The sequence below is a fragment of the Jaculus jaculus genome, chromosome 5, assembly GCF_020740685.1.
Source record: "Jaculus jaculus isolate mJacJac1 chromosome 5, mJacJac1.mat.Y.cur, whole genome shotgun sequence".
Taxonomy (NCBI): Eukaryota; Metazoa; Chordata; class Mammalia; order Rodentia; family Dipodidae; genus Jaculus; species Jaculus jaculus.
The window spans coordinates 107,048,188-107,067,533 of NC_059106.1; the positions used below are offsets into that span (position 1 = coordinate 107,048,188).

Here is a 19,346-nt window from a genome sequence, read left to right on the forward strand (position 1 = left end):
AGCTCGGACTCTTGAGTTCACCAACATAGTAGATCTGTACAAGAGCCCTGAGCAGCAAGGGGGCAGGTTTTTTATAGGGATTTGAACAAAGAAGTAGTAGGGAATGGGTACATGATTGGTAGATTTAAGCAGTAACTGCACTTGTATTTTTCTGATAGGCTTAGGATGCTGGGGGGCAGAGCTGGTGGGCAGGGGGTAGGGGAATTTCAAGCAGATTAGGTAACTTTTATTGTGATTGGCTATGTGTGTTTGAGGAACTTAAGCAACTTATCTCATGACCATAGAAATGTATGGCAAAAGCAGTTTGTGGTCTTTTTTTCAGTAACTGTTAACTTCTTATTTAAACCTTGCTGGGAAATAGAAACTTAGGCCTACTGGTGACTCTGAAGCCTGTCATGGCGTCCCTCTGGTTCCTGAGTCATTCACTGGTGTCATCATGTGTATTGTAAGTGTGTTATTTTTACATTGATTTTGAGTATTTGTTTTGATCCCGTTTTTCTCACGTAACTTTTATTAAAATTCAGAATTCTGGAGTATATTTTCCCGTTTATGTGTTGTATGGTAGCAGAATTTTTTTTAATGACTTGAAAGACATTTACATACTAGTTTATTGTATCTGTATTAAAAATGTTTATCCCTGGTTTTCATCCTTAATGAAGATAGAGTCTGTGGACTTATATAGTTTATATATGGCTACAGCTTGACATGACAACTGACATCTTGAGTTGTAATTGCCATAACTGTCTGTGAATAACCTTGATGCAGACTTTATAGGCAAAACATAAATAAAACCACTAGAGTGAAATGTGGAGTTTTACATTCAGACTGAGGTTTCAGGGATGTACCTAGTTCTTTGATATTAAAATAAACCAGGTGCATTCCAGCCAGGAATCCTTGACTGAGACTGTGGGCATCCAACTGAGTTCCTACTGCCAAGGTGCAAGGTATTATCAGCCCCCAAATAATTAAACTCTGTGTAAGCCTGGATCCATCTGCGTCTCTGTCTTCATTTGCTTAGCACTTGGGCCTGGTCCTCACACACTAAAACCAAGTTGTTCTGGAGCACTTACAGTTCAAAACACATGACAAATTAAAAAAGCACTTACAAGTTAACAAACCCATCTGTTAGAATAGGCAAAAAAACAGTGACTGCCACCAAATGTTAGGAAAATCTAGAACAACAAGAGCTTTCCTACAAATCATTATAGAAGAAGCCCTGGTGGTTCTGATAAACTTCACCTAGCTCTGACCTGTCAATTCTACTTCATGGTTTTTCCAAATGAAATAAAAAACTGATGGCCTCCTAAACATATTTTAAAAAAACTATTTGTAATAACCTAAATCTGGGAGCAAATCTAGATGTCCATCATAAAAAAATTAAAAGAGAATACATTTGGAATTTGCTTGAAAATAATAGAGGCTGGAGAGAGCTTGAAAACATTAATGAAACAGTTATATATATTGATAATTATTAAAGATAGGTGACAGGCACATTTTGCAGTTCTCACTAATTTGGTATATTAATTTTGACTAATAGAATAATTGATGAACTAAATTGATTGTGACTTATCTGAACTTAGTACCATGTTAATGTAGCACTCTGCACTTAATATTTTGGTGAGCTGACCAGCTATCTTCTCTAGTGGGAACCAGTGGTTCAGCCATTAAAGATGCTTGCAAAGCCTGCCAGCCCAGGTTCAGTTCCTTGGTGCCCATGTAAAATCAGTTGCACAACATTGCTCATGTATCTGGAGATTTCTTGCAGTGTGTGTCCTCCTGTGTCCCTACTTGTACACACTTTCTTAAATAAATGAAGATATCTTAAAAAGATTCTCTGGTGATTAAAAATGAATTTTGATGGCTTGAAATTATTGAAAATAAGCGGTAAAGATGTTTAAATCTTTCCCCAACTTTTTTCTTTCCCCAAGTTTCAGAATTCTGGGGAAGGGCAATGTTTTTACTTTGAAAGATGATTTCTCCAATTGGTTGCTTATTTACTTGGACAAGTTTGACCCATCCTTTTGGAGATTTTAGATCTAATGTCCATCTGTGTGAAGGGAAATGTGAACAAGCAGAGGAAGTGGGAGGGAGAGCTAAGTAAGAAAGTAGGTTCATCTTGGCAGGCATTGTCTGTGGCAGGTTGCACTGGGTGGGTGTTGTGAAGCACAGAAGTGTAAAAAGGGAGACATCTTCTGATTATGATTTAATCAACCTGTCCCCTGTGGCTATGTATCAAAATGACCTTTCCCACTTGTAGATGTTTCTTGTCTGTCCACACCTTGCTTTCCTGGTCTTTGAATGAAATTTGCCAAACATTGCCTGGCACATGCACGCATGTGTTGGTGTTATTTCATAGGTTTTGTGTTTGTGTGTGTGCGTGCACATGCATGAATGTGTGTGTGTGCATATTCATGCCAGCGTGCTGGTGCACATGTGTGTAGATGTGCATGTATGCGCACATGAGTTTGAAAACCAGAGGACAACCTTCGGTGTCATTCTTCAGGTGGTGTCCACCTTTTTTTTTTTGGTTTTTCAAGGTAGGGTCTCACTGTAGCCCAGACTGACCTGGAACTCACTACATAGTCTCAGGGTGTGGCCTTGAACTCACGAAGATCGTCCTACCTCTGCCTCCCGAGTGCTAGGACTAAAGGCATGCACCACCACATCTGGCTGAACTTTTTGTTGTTGTTGTTGCTTTTTAAGACATCTCTTTTTTTAAAATGTTACTTATTTATTTGTGTGTGCGCATGTGAATGGGTGCATGCATATCACACTTGCACCACCTTGTGTCTGGCGTTCATTGGTACTGGGGAATCAAATCTGGGCCAACAGGCTTTGCAAACATGCACATTTAATCACAGGGCCATCTCCTTATCACCTATCTATGTTTTATAAAGAGACAGGGTTGCTCGCTGATCTGGAGCTCACCAATCAGGTTATATTGCCTGTCCACAAACCCTGGGGACACACACTGGGATTACAAGTGGGTGCCTCTGCACTTGGCTTTTTTATGTGGGTTCTGGGGTTCAGGTTCTCATGCTTGTATGTAAGCACTTTACTGACTGAACTATCCTCCAGCCCTCATAGGTATTTTCAAGGGGATTTTCCTGTCTCCAACACCAAGTAATCTGGTGGATTGGTACTATAGTTCAGTGATTTGAATACACATCACATCTCACCATATCTTTTTTTAAAAAATATTTTTATTTGCTCTTTTATTCTCAATTTTATTAAGCATTTTCCATGATTATAAAGAATATCCCATGGTAATAACCCCCCCTTTCCCCTTTGAAATTCCCTTCTCCATCACATCCACTCCCCATCTCAATAAGTCTCTCCTCTGTTTGGATGCCATGATCCTTCCCTCCTCTTATGATGGTCTTATGTAGGTAGTGTCAGGCATTATGAGGTCATGGATATCGAGGCCAATTTTTTGTCTGGAGGGAGCACGTCGTAAGGAGTCCAACCCTTCCTTTGGCTCTTACATTCTTTCTGCCACCTCTTCCGCATTAGACCCTGAGCCTTGGAAGGCGTGATCGAGATGTTACTTGGTACTCTAGTTACTTCTTTCCACTACCATGATACCTTCTGAGTTGTCCCAAGGTCACTGCCATCTGAAAAGAGAAGGTTCTCTATCCAAAGTGAGAGTAGCATTAATACAAAGGTATGAATATTAAGAGAAGTGCTTACTGGGCAGTTTGATAAGCATAGTATATACACTAATCCAGACATCAGGAGATGTTACAACCCTAGGGCTCATGACTAACCCTGTTTTAAGTTTTCAGTATCAGGGATGTATTCCCTCCCTTGGAGTGGGCCTCCAGTCCAGTTGGAGGGCATTTGGTTTCCACCATGACAGACATGCCACTATTGCACCCGTTGGCTCATTTGGGCTGGCCGGCCAATTATAAGGCTTGCAGTGTCCACTGTTGAGTATCTTCACTGGTGGTGTATCTTTCTCCCATTGAACTGCATGTAGAATGGCTTCTTCTAGCTTTCTGTCAGCTGGTCTACGTGGAGGAGGTTATCAGCTCAGTTCCAGCAGAATTTCTCAGTGGCCTTGCAGCCCAAGTATGTGGAGTCTTCAGCAATAGGGTCTTACCATCGATTCCTGGTGGGAAACCAAGGACCTTGGCAATGGCCTATAATGTTTTGGGCACATCAGGGACCTTCCTGGCCAACAACTCACTGGAAGGTATCCCATACCTGGCACTGAAAATTTTCTAGCAACTATCTACAGCTCCTGAAATCTCACCATTTCTGATGTTGAGGTATTCCACATGGCCAGTAATATCATGATTGCAATAGGAAGGCAATAATTGTGACAGGGTGTCATTTTCTCCACGTGTGTGAACTTGAGATTTTGTTCTAGTTGGGTTTGTGGAGGAGAGTGTCTTAATAAATTAATCCTTAGAAAGAAATGGCAGGTGGCAACATGATTTTCCTTTTTGAAAAAGATTTTTGTTAGCAGTGCTTGTTGCCTGTGTGCCATGGGAAAGGTCCTTACTCAGTTATTGCCATGACCTTGAAATGGCCTACAGCATTTGGCCTGCACCCCTGCCTGGGGATCATGGGCAGGGGCAGAAGGCTGCCAAGTTGGACTCTTGGCACTGTTGAAGCAGCTCCTTTCTTGGTATTTGCTGGTGGTACAAACTAGTGGGCATTTCCTTCTGGACATCTGATAATACCCTAGCCTCATGCTTTGTTGTATCCTAGTCCTGACTGAAAGCAGGAGAATGTGTCACTCAGAGAACTGAGGACCTTGGTCTCCTGGTCCCTTAGTGGCTCAGTAGCTATCTAAAGAGAACTATGCTGCTCATTTTGCCTTATTAGTTGTTTTAATTATAAGCAAAGTAGAATTAAAATCCTTTTACTAAAATACAACTCTAGCCCAGCACTCAGGAGGCAGAGGTAGGTGGATTGCTGTGAGTTTGAGGCCACCTTGAGACTACATAGTGAATGTCAAGTCAGCCTAGGCTAGAATGACACCCTACCTCAAAATATATACATACATACTCTATTTTGTGAATTCTTTTTTGCTTTCTGGTTACATTTCCTAAGTGTGTTACTTAGTCTCTCTGTAGTCATTTCTGTCTTGCCCACCCTTTACCATCCCCAGGCCATGGGGTTCTGTTAGACACTGCCACTGAGCAGCAGAATGATGCCCTTGTGTTTCCTCTGGCGTTACGGAGGAGCGCTTGCTCCAGACACTTGCCAACACTTAGATGTTCTTTACACTGCTGGGTTTGTTGCCAGCCTGAGAGATGATGTTATTGCAGAGGAGTTTTCATTTGTAATTCTCTTGTTCTGAGTAACCTGTTTTGGGGTTCTTGTCTTTGCTGCTAGCTATCATTGAAATGCCAGTTCTCCTGACCTGTCTTTCCTTCCAAGATCCTCATATTTCACACCCCAGCTAAGATTGCCTTCCTCTTTAATGCTCCAGAGCTGTCTTATTTTCTGCACTCGAATGATGTGTACACATAGCCCTGAGGGAGGGACCTTGGTTTTTCACTTTACATCTCGAGTGAGGGACAAACAATGCATGAATTAAATATTTGCCCTGTTAATTGAATAATCATTTAAAATCAGGTGTACCATGAGAAAATTAGTGTTTTTGTTTTGAGTTCTAACTGCCAGATTAAAGCTCATGGGTATACTTGAAGCATCTTTGTTTTTCATCTACATTATTCTGTTACTTTAAAAAAAAATACTGTATTTCAGAATTGAGAGTCTACAGTATTTGAGCTGTGATAAATAAAAATATCTAATTAAGGCTGGGTGTGGCGGCACACACCTTTAATCCCAGCACTTGGGAGGTAGAGGTAGGAGAATCATTGTGAGTTCTAGGCTAGCCTGGGTCCCCACCACTACAAAAAAAAGTGAACATAAGGATAATTTGTGATGACCCTATATTTTAAAATTATTTATTTATTTATGAGTTTAGTAGAGAGAGAATATGAATGGGTGCACCAGGGCCTCTTGCCAGTGCAAGTGAATTCCAAACGCATGCACCACTTGCTGCATCTGGCTTTACATGGGTGCTGGGGAATTGAAACTGGGCCAGCAGGCTTTGCAAGCAAGTACTTTTAACTGCTGACCATATCCCCAGCCCTAGTGCTAGTGCTTTTTGCTTTTAACTAGATTGTTTCCCTGTGTGACCAGCTGCTTCCTGCTCCAGCTGGCATGTCCTTCTTATCATGACAGATTATATGCCTTTGAAAATATGAGCCAAAATCAACCCTTTCCTTCCTTTAGCTGCTTCCTCTTCAGTGTTTGGTTCCAGCAATGAGTAAAGTAACTAATATAAGGAAGAAGTTATTTTTTGCTTATAGATCATGGCTATAGCTCACCATGGTGGGGAAGGTGTGGCATAAGGGGCATGTAGCAGCTGGTTACATTGCATCTGGTGTCAGGAAGCAGAGAGAGATGAATGTTCTTAATTTGATGGTCCCGTCCCCCCCCAATGTAGTGTCTCACTCTAGCCCAGGCTGATCTGAAACTCACTCTGTAATTCCAGGCTGTACATGTAGGCAAATGCTTTGTTTCTGAGCCACATCCTCAGTGCTCAAATTACTCTTCTATTCAAAGCCCAAAGTAAATGTGGACAAAATCAGTGGTTGGTAATAATTAAAAGGCTGTCTCATAACACTGGTTTCACAATGCCAGTTAACTTCTCTTGCTCTTGTCAAACTAAATATGTTTATAACATAATTATAGAAGCCAGTGTAAACCCAGTCTGAAATTTTCATTTGAAAGCTTTAAGAAATGCATTTTGATTAAATATCATGTTTTTCTTAAGTTATAGGGCAGTAGGCAAGAAATATTTTCTTGTTGCACATGAAGTTGGAACTTGTTCTTTTTTATTTTATTTACTTATTTGCAAGGAGAGAAAGTGTATGTGTGTGAGAGAGAGAGAGAGAACCAGAGCCTCTAGCCACAGCAAACTCCAGATGTATGCACCACTTTGCGTATCTGGCTTTATGTGGGTACTGGGGAATCAAACCTGGGTTGTTAGGCATTGCAGTCAAGTGCCTTAACCACTGAGGCATCTCTACAGCCCTCATTTTTCTTTTAGCTATTATTTTCCTGATACTGGATTTCTCCTTTTTTTTTTTTAATTTTTATTAACATTTTCCATGATTATAAAATATATCCCATGGTAATTCCCTCCCTCCCCACCCCCACACTTTCCCGTTTGAAATTCCATTCTCAATCATATTACCTCCCCATTACAATCATTTTAATTACATATATACAATATCAACCTATTAAGTATCCTCCTCCCTTCCTTTCTCCACCCTTTATGTCTCCTTTTCAACTTACTGGCCTCTGCTACTAAGTATTTTCATTCTCACACAGAAGCCCAGTCATCTGTAGCTAGGATCCCCATATGAGAGAGAACATGTGGCGCTTGGCTTTCTGGGCCTGGGTTACCTGACTTAGTATAATACTTTCCAGGTCCATCCATTTTTCTGCAAATTTCATAACTTCATTTTTCTTTACCGCTGAGTAGAACTCCATTGTATAAATGTACCACATCTTCATTATCCACTCATCTGTTGAGGGACATCTAGGCTGGTTCCATTTCCCAGCTATTATAAATTGAGCAGCAATAAACATGGTTGAGCATGTACTTCTAAGGAAATGAGATGAGTCCTTTGGATATATGGCTAGGAGTGCTATAGCTGGGTCATATGGTAGATCAATCTCTAGCTGCTTTAGGAACCTCCACACTGTTTTCCACAATGGCTGGACCAGATTGCATTCCCACCAGCAGTGCAGAAGGGTTCCTTTTTTTCCACATCCCCACCAACATTTATGATCATTTGTTTTCATGATGGTGGCCAATCTGACAGGAGTGAGATGGAATCTCAATGTAGTTTTAATCTGCATTTCCCTGATGACTAGTGACGTAGAACATTTTTTTAGGTGCTTATATGCCATTCGTATTTCTTCCTTTGAGAACTCTCTATTTAGCTCCTTAGCCCATTTTTTGATTGGCTTGTTTGATTCCTTATTGGTTAACTTTTTGAGTTCTTTGTATATCCTAGATATTAATCCTCTATCAGATATATAGCTGGCGAAGATTTTTTCCCATTCTGTAGGTTGCCTCTTTGCTTTTTTCACTGTGTCCTTTGCGGTGCAAAATCTTTGTAATTTCATTAGGTCCCAGTGGTTAATCTGTGGTTTTATTGCCTGAGCAATTGGGGTTGTATTCAGAAAGTCTTTGCCAAGACCAATATGTTGAAGGGTTTCCCCTACTTTTTCCTCTAGCAGTTTCAAAGTTTCCGGTCTGATGTTAAGGTCTTTAATCCATTTGGACTTAATTCTTGTGCATGGCGAGAGAGAAGAATCTATTTTCATCCTTCTGCAGATATTTATCCAGTTTTCAAAACACCATTTGCTGAAGAGGCTGTCTCTTCTCCAATGAGTATTTTTGGCATTTTTATCGAATATCAGGTGGCTATAGCTACTTGGGCTTACATCTGGGTCCTCTATTCTGTTCCACTGATCTACATGTCTGCTTTTGTGCCAGTACCACACTGTTTTTATTACTATGGCTCTGTAGTATAGGTTAAAATCAGGTATGGTGATACCACCAGCCTTATTTTTGTTGCTCAGTATTATTTTACATATTTGAGTTTTTTTGTGATTCCAAATGAATTTTTGGGTTGTTTTTTCTATTTCCATGAAGAATGCCTTTGGAATTTTGATGGGGATTGCATTAAATGTGTAGATTGCTTTTGGTAAGATTGCCATTTTCACAATATTGATTCTTCCAATCCAGGAACAAGGGATGTTTTTCCACTTCCTAGTGTCTTCTGCAGTTTCTCGCTTGAGTGTTTTAAAGATTAGGGCAGAAATTAATGAAATAGAAACAAAAAGAACAATCCAAAGAATTAATGAAACAAAGAGTTGGTTCTTTGAAAGGATAAACAAGATTGATAAACCCTTAGCAAATCTGACCAAAAGAAAGAGAGAAGAGACACAAATTAATAAAATTAGAGATGAACAAGGTAACATCACAACAGATTCCAGAGAAATTCAAAAAATTATAGGGACATACTATAAAAGCATATACTCCACAAAGTATGAAAATCTGAAAGAAATGGATGATTTCCTTGATCTATATGACCTACCTAAATTAAATCAAAATGAGATTAATCACTTAAATAGACCTATAACAAACATGGAGATCCGAGCAGTTATCAATAATCTCCCAACTAAAAAAAGCCCAGGCCCGGATGGATTCACTGCTGAATTTTACCAGACTTTTAAGGAAGAGCTAACACCATTGCTTCTTAAGCTTTTCCAGGAAATAGAAAAAGAAGGAATCCTACCAAACTCCTTCTATGAGGCCAGCATCACCCTGATACCAAAACCAGGCAAAGATAGAACAAAAAAAGAAAATTACAGACCAATCTCCCTCATGAACATAGATGCAAAAATTCTCAACAATATTGGCAAACAGAATACAAGAGTATATCAAAAAGATCATTCACCCTGACCAAGTAGGCTTTATCCCAGAGATGCAGGGATGGTTCAACATACGCAAATCTATAAATGTAATACATTACATAAATGGGTTGAAGGACAAAAATCTGGATGCATCTGGAGTTCGTTTGCAGTGGCTGGAGCTGTGGCACACCCAATCTCTCTCTCTCTTTCTCCCTTTTTCTATCAAATAAATAAATAAAAGTAAAGTATCATCTCATTAGATGCAGAGAAAGCATTTGACAAAATCCAACATCCCTTCATGATAAAAGTCCTACAGAGACTGGGAATAGAAGGAACATATCTCAATATAATAAAGGCTATTTATGACAAGCCTACAGCCAACATATTACTAAATGGGGAAAAACTGGAAGCTTTTCCACTAAAATCAGGAACAAGACAAGGGTGTCCACTGTCTCCACTTCTATTTAATATAGTTTTGGAAGTCTTAGCCATAGCAATAAGGCAAGAGACACACATAAAAGGGATACAAATTGGAATGGATTTCTCCTTTTTAAGGTCTGGTCCTTTTCTCCCACTTCAAAAAGTACTGAGAAGAGGGCATGGGAGATGGTAGTGGTTAAGGCACTTGTTTGCAAAGCCAAAGGACACAGGTTCAATTCTCCAGGACCCATATAAGCCAAATGCACAAGGGGGTGCATGCATCTGGAGTTCGTTTGCAGTGGCTGGAGCTGTGGCACACCCAATCTCTCTCTCTCTTTCTCCCTTTTTCTATCAAATAAATAAATAAAAGTAAAGTATTTTTAAAAAATTGTCCTTACAAACTCTTCGTATTTAAATTATTGAGGTTCCAAACTACTTTGTTTATGTGAAGTATATCAATATTTTCATACTAGAAAGTAATACTGAGAATTTTAAAATTTTTAGTCATTGAAAGATAACACTGATAGTTTGGTGTGGTGGTACATTCCTGTAATCCTACACTTGGGAGATTGATGCTAGAGGATTCTGAGTTGTTTTTTTTTTATAAACATACTTTTAAATTTATAAATATAAACAAATTAAAACATACTTTATAGTATAAACATATTATAAACATACCATGATATGTTGGTGCCATCTTTTCGCTCCTCCCTGCTAGGGAAACATCCTCATTGGGGTTGCTAGTATTCCCTATAGGGCTGTGGGTTATGCATTGTGGGAGCAGAAGTTGGTTATTGAGGGGAGGCAATGCCTCTGGGCATGATGTCCCAACCTGTGGCTCTTACAGTCTTTCTGCCCCCTCTTCTACAATATTCTCTGAGCCTTGGTGGGTGTGTTTTAAGTCTCCTTCAGTGATGAGCTCTTAGGAGACTCTGGATTTCTGTTTTGGTATGTGTTGAGTATCCTCGGCATCTGTCTTGTTCATCCTGTGCTGCTTGTCAGGCTCACCATGGAAGCAGCGCTCTTGTACATCTCACCAAATCCTCTTTGGTTTCACCTGGGCCTTGGCTGAAATGTGAAGGAAGGGTGATTTAACTCTTCAGGTCTTGATGCCTTTGGGAGCTCTGGCCTACTCACTCTGTGCTCACTAGTTTATTCATTTTATTTTATAAAAAGGTTGAACACATAGGTCCGTCTCTCTCCCACCCCAGGTCTGCTGAGGATCTTCAGGGCTGGGGGAAACATGTTGTCTCAGGCTATTCCCACCCGCTCCGAGGCTCTTATATTGTTCCACCTCCTCTTCCTGAGTCTTGGTGGGCAAGATACAGATGTGATTTAATGTTGCTTTCTCTATAGACTCTAGATCTCAAGTTATAGAGATTCTAAACATTAAATTTATATCAAAGAGATAACTTTAATTTTTGTTTACCCCACCTCATGCCATATAAATAATTACTAGCATCTTATTCTTAGCTTTTTGTTTGTTTGTTTGTTTGAGACAGGGTCTTGCCACATAGGCTAAGCTGCCCTTAACTAGGTATGTACCACTACAACAGGCTCTGTAATTGGAAATGGAACACTTGGTTTTACTTTGTTTGTTGGGTTTTTGCCTATTCATAGTACAAGGTATTTTCCATGTCTGGCCCTCCTACCTTTCATTGTTGTCTGCTCATAGCTTGCAGATTTCTACTGAAAGAGAAAATGCTTAGAATTCCCTTTACTAGTATATCTGAGTAGGCTTCCTTCCCACCTGGCCCTCAGTGTATGGTGTGGAGTGGCTCTGGAATGACTGTCTACTTCCTCAGCCCCTTCCTTCCATCCACTACACTGCCCTAGGTCTGACTTTCTTTCAGCTTGTCTCCGGCCCCTCCACTTTCTTACTTCAGCACTTCTTGCCTGTTCTTCTCTGCTTCCCATCCCATTTCTACTTACCTTCTAATTTTTTTTTTTTTCAGCAATATCCTCAGTTGCAGTGACTTTTAGTTAACGTAGACCAGAGTCAGGGTTTTCATTTGCCAAAACACCCAAGAGTGAGTGTGTCTGTAGCCTTAAGTTTGATGTGATGCGGACCATAGTGGGGAAGTGGGCTAGGTGACTGACTTGGCAGCCTCTGCCCTAAACCCCATGATATCATTACTCTTTGCTTCCAGTTTATGTTATACAAGATAATCTGCACTAAAAGTCCAAGTCATTGTGCAGTTTAGCTGGTCTAACCCGTTCACCTGTTTTACCTTTTTCCTGTGAAAGAAATTCAAGTATTTTAAAGTTTTATTGGGAATTTTTTTTAATAGCCTGTGGTGGGGCTGAAGACACGGTTGCTTAGGAAAAAGTAAGATGAAATTCAGTGTATCCTTTTGGCTACAGTCCACCCCTCCACCTAGTCTCCATGTGCAACTTTCCCCCCAGTGCTAGGGATCAAACCCAGGGCCTTGCACATGCTAGGCAAGTGCTTTATACCTGAGCCACAGCCTCCACTTCAAATGGTGGGAATGGGAGACTGGGTCATATGGGAAAAGCCTTCTTTCAGAGTTGTGCATGTGTTGTGTGTTGCTCTTTGTCTCTGCTCTACCCTTTCCTTTTTCCTTCCCTCTCTCTCCTCTCATTTTCTTTCCCTTCCTCCCTTGCCAGTGGAACTTCAGATACATGTACTGCTTTGTGCATCTGGCTTTATATGGGTTTTGGGGTATTGAATCCAGGCTGGCAGACTTTGCAAGCAAGTACCTTTAATCATAACCACTGAGCCATCTTCCATTTCCTTCCCTCCTCCCTCCCTCCTCCTTCCCTCCCTCTTTCCCTTCCTTCTTCCTCCTTGTTGTTGTTAGTTTTTAAATTTGAAACAGGGTCATGAATTGTGGAGTTAGCCCACAGTTATTGGTACGATAAATGTCTCTGCATATCATCACCCAACATGTGACTCTGACATTCTTTCCGCCCCCTCTTCCGCAAAATTTCCCTGAGCCATGTTGGGTTCATTTTTGGTCTGCTTCAGTGCTGAGGTGTTGGGGGCCTGTGAGGCTCTGGCTCTCTGATTTGGTAGGAGTTGATTTTTCTCTGTGTTGGTCTCCTTCCCCTTTGTGCTGGTATCCGGTTCATCAGGAAAACATCACCCTTGCTTGTTTCGCCAATTGTCCTTAGTTTCATTCGGGCCCCTTTTGAGGTATGTTGGGGCAGCTCTCTCCTTAGCATCTGCATCTATCTGAAAAAAAGAAGCAGATTCTCCAACGGAGAGTAAGTTAGCACCCGGAAAATTGAGATAACAATTACTTTTTTGATAGAGAGTTTGATAGGTGTAGGCCCTCTTGTAGCCCATGATTGATGGTAGCTTGATATTGGAGAGTGGGCTTGTGTTTGGGTATGGTTCTGATTTGTTTCCCATCTCCAGCTATGGGTTTCGTACCACTGAGGGGATCAGTTAGCCAAATCAAGAGCAGTTGGCTCCCCACCATGGCTGTGTGCTACTATTGCACTTGTGTGGGCATCACATCAGGTTATTTGTTGCTAATTAGGTTAGACAATGAGTTGCTTGGACAGATCTTGGTCATTTCCCCCAGTCGCCCATGTAGCACCTTCTGGCACTAGACACGCTGACTGTCCGGGCACTGACTCTCTCCTGGCTTCCAGCCATGCTGTTCCATTTTACGTGTCAGCTGCATATGGAGTCTTCAGCAATAGGGTCTTACCACTGGCCTTTGGTGAGTCATCAAGTACTCTGACAGAAGTCTGTCATTGTTTTGGTTTCATTCTGTAGCCCAGGCTTACATGGAACTCACTAGGTAGCTCAGGTTGGCTTTGAATTTGTTTGTAATCTTCCTGCCTTAGCCTCTGGAGTGTTGAGATTACAACTTGCCCACTACCACTTCCACACCTGGCTTTCTGTTCTCTCAGAATGCTGTTTGAGGTGGGCCTTGGCCTATCATGTTAGACATGCATTGAGTTGCATGACACCGCTGTTTCCCCCTTCATCTTAGAGCTGGAAAGGTGTGTGGTGTCTTTGTGAAAATAAAAAAGAAATGCATTAATTTAAAATAGTGCTGCAGATTTGTTCTGTGTCACACACTTTGCTTCCATCTTGCTTTTGATAACCATTTTCTACTTATGTACCTGGTGCATAATCATGTCAGTGTTCCACGTATAGTGGAAGCATTTGTTGAAAGGGAAATAAAGATAGAACAGACAAATACAATCTAGCTGGAAGATAGAGTATTGTGACAGACATGTGGAATTTTAGTTTGTGACCTCTGTGATTTGGTTAAATGCTCTGCGCTCCCATTTTCTTTTTTGCAAATGAGAAAGTTATAACATGATTTCTGAGTATTCGCCTCCTGCTTTCTTATTTATTTCCATGGTTATTTATTAAATGTTTGTTGTTTCCCAAGCAGTTTTGGAAATGCTGAAAATATGGTTCACAACCAAGCATCCTTAGTTCCTGTTGTCATAGATATTTTACAGTCAGGTGTGGGATATCTGTTTGCCCACCTCTGAACAACAGAAATAGTGACTGGAAGGACACCGACGTTCTGCTCCTGGCTGTGTCTGCTTTGGATAGGACTGTTGCTGCTGAACTTTCAGATCTGTCAAGTGAAAATAGGCCAGCAGCTGCTTTTACACTTTTTAAGTGATATGTGCAGAGATGCATCTGCAGATGGTGTCTGTGTGCAGTGGAGTGTTCGGCCATGACTACAATATCATAAAACATATTATTGGAAAACTTCACATGTAGTTCATAGTGCTTGACTGGGAGAATCCCAAATTGTCTAGAGATGATTGAAAAAATAAAGTAAATTGGTTTCCTTTTCTCTTTTTATATTTTTATTTATTTACAAGCAGAGTGGGGGGGGGGGGAGGAGAGAGAGAGAGAGAGAATGGATGCACTAAGGTGTCCAGCTGCTGCAAACAAACTTCAGATACATGAGCCATCTGGCTTTACATGGGCACTAGGGAATCAAACCTGGGTCATTAGGCTTTGTAGGAAAGTGCCTTAACTGCTGAGCCATCTCTCCAGTCCCTGTTTTTCTCTTTACAGAAGAAGATAATGCTGAATATGTTTTTAGACACAATGATGGCTGACCCTCCACCCCAGTGCCTTGTCTGGCTACCTCTCATGCACAGGCTTGCCCATGTGGAGAATGGTAAGCAGAACTTTTACCTTTTATTCACTTAGGCTGTAAGTGGTACAAGAACTGATTATTTGCAGTGTCCTTTGCTATTATCATTGAAAATTATAAATGATAAATGATAAAAACGTGCTGGCACACCTCAGTTTCAATTTGTGGCTTTTGCTTTCCACAGGAAAAAAAAAATTAAGGAAAATGTTTTACTCATTTGAGAGAGAGACAGAGTGAGAGAGAGTAGGGGAGGATGGGTGGGTACTCCAGGGCCTCCTGCCACTGCAAACAAACTCCAGATACATGTAGCACATTTTGCATCTGATTTTGTGTGGTTACTGGGGAATTGAACCCAGGTTGTCAGACTGTGCAAGCAAGTACCTTCAACCACTGAGCCATCACTCCAGCTCTGAAAATATTTCTATATAAAGAGGATTCTGAGAAATGACACTAGATTGGTGGGTCAGATGAGGTTTTTTGTTTGTTTTTCACCTAAGATTTCAGATTGTCATCTTAAGTCTACCTGATGTAGCCATGGCTCCTTTCTTTTCCCCCCTAAACTTATCAAAATCCAACTTTGAAAAATTAGATATGTAAGCCAGGCGTGGTGGCACACACCTTTAATCCCAGCACTCGGGAGGCAGAGGTAGGAGGATTGCCATGAGTTCAAGGCCACCCTGAGATGACAGAGTTAATTCCAGGTCAGCCTGGACCAGAGTGAGACCCTACCTCGAAAACCCTCCCCCCAAAAAATTAGATATTTGGAATATCAACCACTAATGTTGTAATTAATTTTGAATAATTTGTAGAAAATAGCCAAGATAAAATTTAATCCTGAGCCTCGTTCATATAGCTTCCCATTTTTTATTTACTATTTTTAAGTTGTTTGTTTGTTTGTTTGTTTGTTTATGAGGCAGATAGGGTGAATGGGCACACCAGGGCCTCCAGTCACTGCAAATGAACTCCAGACATATATGCCATCTTGTTCATCTAGCTTATGTGGGTTCTGGGGACTTGAACCTGGGTTCTTAGGCAAAGCACCTTAACTGTTGAACTATCTCTCTAGCCCTTTGATTTACTTGCACATATCCTTGGGATCCTTCCAGCACTTAGATCTTTGTGTCACTTTGAATTAAAATGATACTAAAGTCTTAGAACCTTCATGTTTTCTGCTTCTGCAGTCAGCCTATTTCCATGGTTAGGCTGAGTGAGTTAAAGGGAAGACCATTCTTTTCAGTGTAACCTTCCTTCTCTTCAAGCACTTGCCTTTTGCTCCTCATTCTACAGAGAGAGAGAAGGAGGGTGGAAGGAAGGAAGACAGAAAGAAAGAAACTGGATATGGTGGGTCATACCTGTAATTCCAGTGCTCAGGAGGCTGAGATGGAAGGCTTGCCATGAGTCTGGGCCACAGACTGACAGAATGCGTTCCAGGTTAGCCAGGCTAGAGCAGATCCACAAAACAACAACAAGAAGTGTAATAGCTTAGAAACTACTAAAAAGCAGATTCCTTAGTCCTTCCCCTCCTTCCCATATTCCTTTCCTTTTCTTCCTTCTTTCTTTCCTTCCTTTTCTCCCTCTCTCCTCCTTCCTTCTCCCCCCCTCCCTCTTTCTTTCTTTTGAGGCAGGGTCTTACTATAGCCCAGGCTAACCTGGAACTCACTCTATAGCCCAGGATAGCCTTAAACTCAACAGCATTCTTCCTACCCCCAGCCTCCTGTGATTAAAACTAATCTAGAGTTCAAGTCATCCTTAGCTACATAGTGAGCTTGAGGCTAGGCTGGGCTACATGAAACCATGTCTCCAAAATCAACAAAACAAAGCAAAAAAGGACAAATATTCATTTGCTGAACTTAGATTTACACTTTTGAAATGTTGGCTTACAAATCCAAATCTATAGTACATAAGAAGGTAACTGTTACATAGTGCAATTTGCCTAAATATTTTTAGCAGCACCTGAATAGTCTTTATTATCAGTAATTGACCAGCACATATGTTGATTTGTCTCACTCTGGGTTTTACCTTCCCTCCTGCTTCTTAATTACCCTTCCATTGTGTGAGCACTGTTCATAACTTGTTTGGAAGAGAATAGAAGAAAACATCACAAAGACACATTCAACCCAGACTACCCGAGTACATATGATAGTTTATGTTGATATAGTGTTTAATATTAACCCAAAATTGTTACTTAGAATTCTAAATATTAACCATATTGACTGATGGAGGGAACTATACCAGATGATATAGCTTTAATTTAGAAGACACACTTTTTTTTCCCCCCAAGGCAGACCTGGAACGTATCTTGTAGTCCTAGGCTGGCCTCGGACTCACAGCAATCCTCCTACTTCTGCCTCCTAAGTGCTGGGATTAAAGGCATGCAGTACCACACCTGGCTTTAGAGAACACACTCTTGTTAGCACTTTTCATCATTCCTTACAAATCTCTTGAAAGAAAGCAGACAGTTCAGAGTGTTTGGGTCTGTTTTTCTAGCTTGTTTATGATACTCGTTTTGTTTTTCCCAGTATTGATTCTGCTCATCAGGTGACATTTTTTCTTCCCCTTTTCTTCTTCCACTGCTATCTCCCTCTCCTGCTGACAGTCTTCCATCCCGTGGAGTGTTCCTACTGCCACTGTGAGAGCATGCTGGGCTTCAGGTACCGGTGCCAGCAGTGCCACAACTACCAGCTCTGCCAGAACTGCTTTTGGCGAGGCCATGCCAGTGGCCCCCACAGCAACCAGCACCAGATGAAGGAGCATTCCTCTTGGGTAACTGCTGCTTTTTCATTCGGTGTCTCCAGCTGTTCACTTGTCTCACCCAGAACAGCACCCAGACCAGTATACTGAGGTTGCCCTATTCTGTAAGGTTGATTTCTTAATGCTAATATTAAAACTGGTGTTACAGACACACTCCTTCTCACTGGATTCTAAACACCGAATTTTTAAATGATCATGTGATGGAGATATTACTGCACTTGAAATGATTCCTTTTATTCAGTAAAGTATGATGTCATAGTGCTTCCTTTGTAAAATAAAAGTGTCCTCTGATTTTGAAATTGTACAAAGGTTGTCCCCTTAATGCTTATTCCTTTGAGCCTTCAGTTAGATATGAAATTCTTCAGGACAATTTTTGCACTTTGATAGGACTTAAAGAAAGTGGAATGTAATGTAGGAGTTACATGTTTGCATCAATTATGTGGAGAAAATTTTTTTTTAATTTTTGAGAGGGACAGAATTGGCATGCTAGGGCCTCAGCCACTGCAATTGGGCTGTAGATGCTCATGCCACCTAGTGGGCATGTGCAGCCTTGAGCTTGCCTCACCTTTGTGTGTCTGGCTAACTTGGGATCTGGAAAGTAGAACATGGGTCCTTAGGCTTCACAGGCAACCGCCTTAACCACTAAGCTATCTCTCCACCCCCAAAATGTATTTTTTTTAATTTATTTGAGAGGAGGAGAGAAAGAGGCAGATAGAGAGAGAGAGAGAATGGGCACACAAAGGTCTCTAGCCACTGCAAATGAACTCCAGATGCATGCCCCCCCTTGTGCATCTGGCTTAAATGGGTCCTGAGGAATTGAACCAGAGTCCTTAGGCTTTGTAGGCAAATGCCTTAACCACTAAGCCATTTCCTCAGTCCCCCAAAATGTCTTTTTTTAAAAAAAGATATTTATTTATTTATTTTCAAGCAGAGAGAGAGAGAAGAGAGAATGGGTATGCCATAACTTCTAACTGTTATAAATGAACTCCAGATACATGCAGCACTTTGTGTACATGGCTTTATGTGAGTTCTGGGGAATTGAATCCTGATTATTAGGCTTTGTAGGCAAATAACCACTAAGCCATCTCTCCAGCCTGAAAAATGTATCTTTTAACCATTGTCACATTGAATGTGACAACATTGAGTGTCTTCCTAAAGCTCTCCTCACCTTATGTTTTGTGAAGAGTCTCTTGACTGTATGCAGAACATACTGATTCAGCAAATCTAGCTAACCAGTGAACCCCATGACCCTCCTGTACCTACCTCCTCAATACTAGGGTTACCGACACATGCTACCATGCCCAGCTTTTATGCAGGCTCTGGATTTGAGGTCGGGTCCTTGTGCTTGTGCGGCAAGCACTTCACCCACTGAGCAGTCTCCCCAGCCCCACATTGTTATTTGTTTAAATAACAATATTTAGGTGGAGATTGATAGCTGCTCTTTGTGGAATGTTTGTCCATCATGTAATATGCTTCTTATCAAGTATTTTTCTCTGCTTCTTTTGAGTTAATTCTAGAGCTTTAAAATTCATTCTTTTCCTCCAAAAAATGCTGCTCTAGCTTTTGTTTTGAAACCTTTCCTCTAGTTTTTGTTGGCTGATTGGCTGGGTG

General features: G+C 41.0%; 1 protein-coding gene across 9 annotated transcripts in view; it reads left to right on the forward strand.

Moving 5' to 3' along the window:
- Window positions 1–19,346, forward strand: part of Dtnb (dystrobrevin beta) — a 395,702-nt gene that overhangs the window by 130,702 nt on the left and 245,654 nt on the right. For all 9 annotated transcript variants that reach the window (XM_045151240.1, XM_045151239.1, XM_045151241.1 and 6 more), the window contains 2 exons: window positions 14,903–15,008; window positions 17,581–17,747. In XM_045151240.1, coding sequence (XP_045007175.1) covers window positions 14,903–15,008; window positions 17,581–17,747 — 273 coding nt within the window. The remainder of the gene's footprint in view (window positions 1–14,902; window positions 15,009–17,580; window positions 17,748–19,346) is intronic.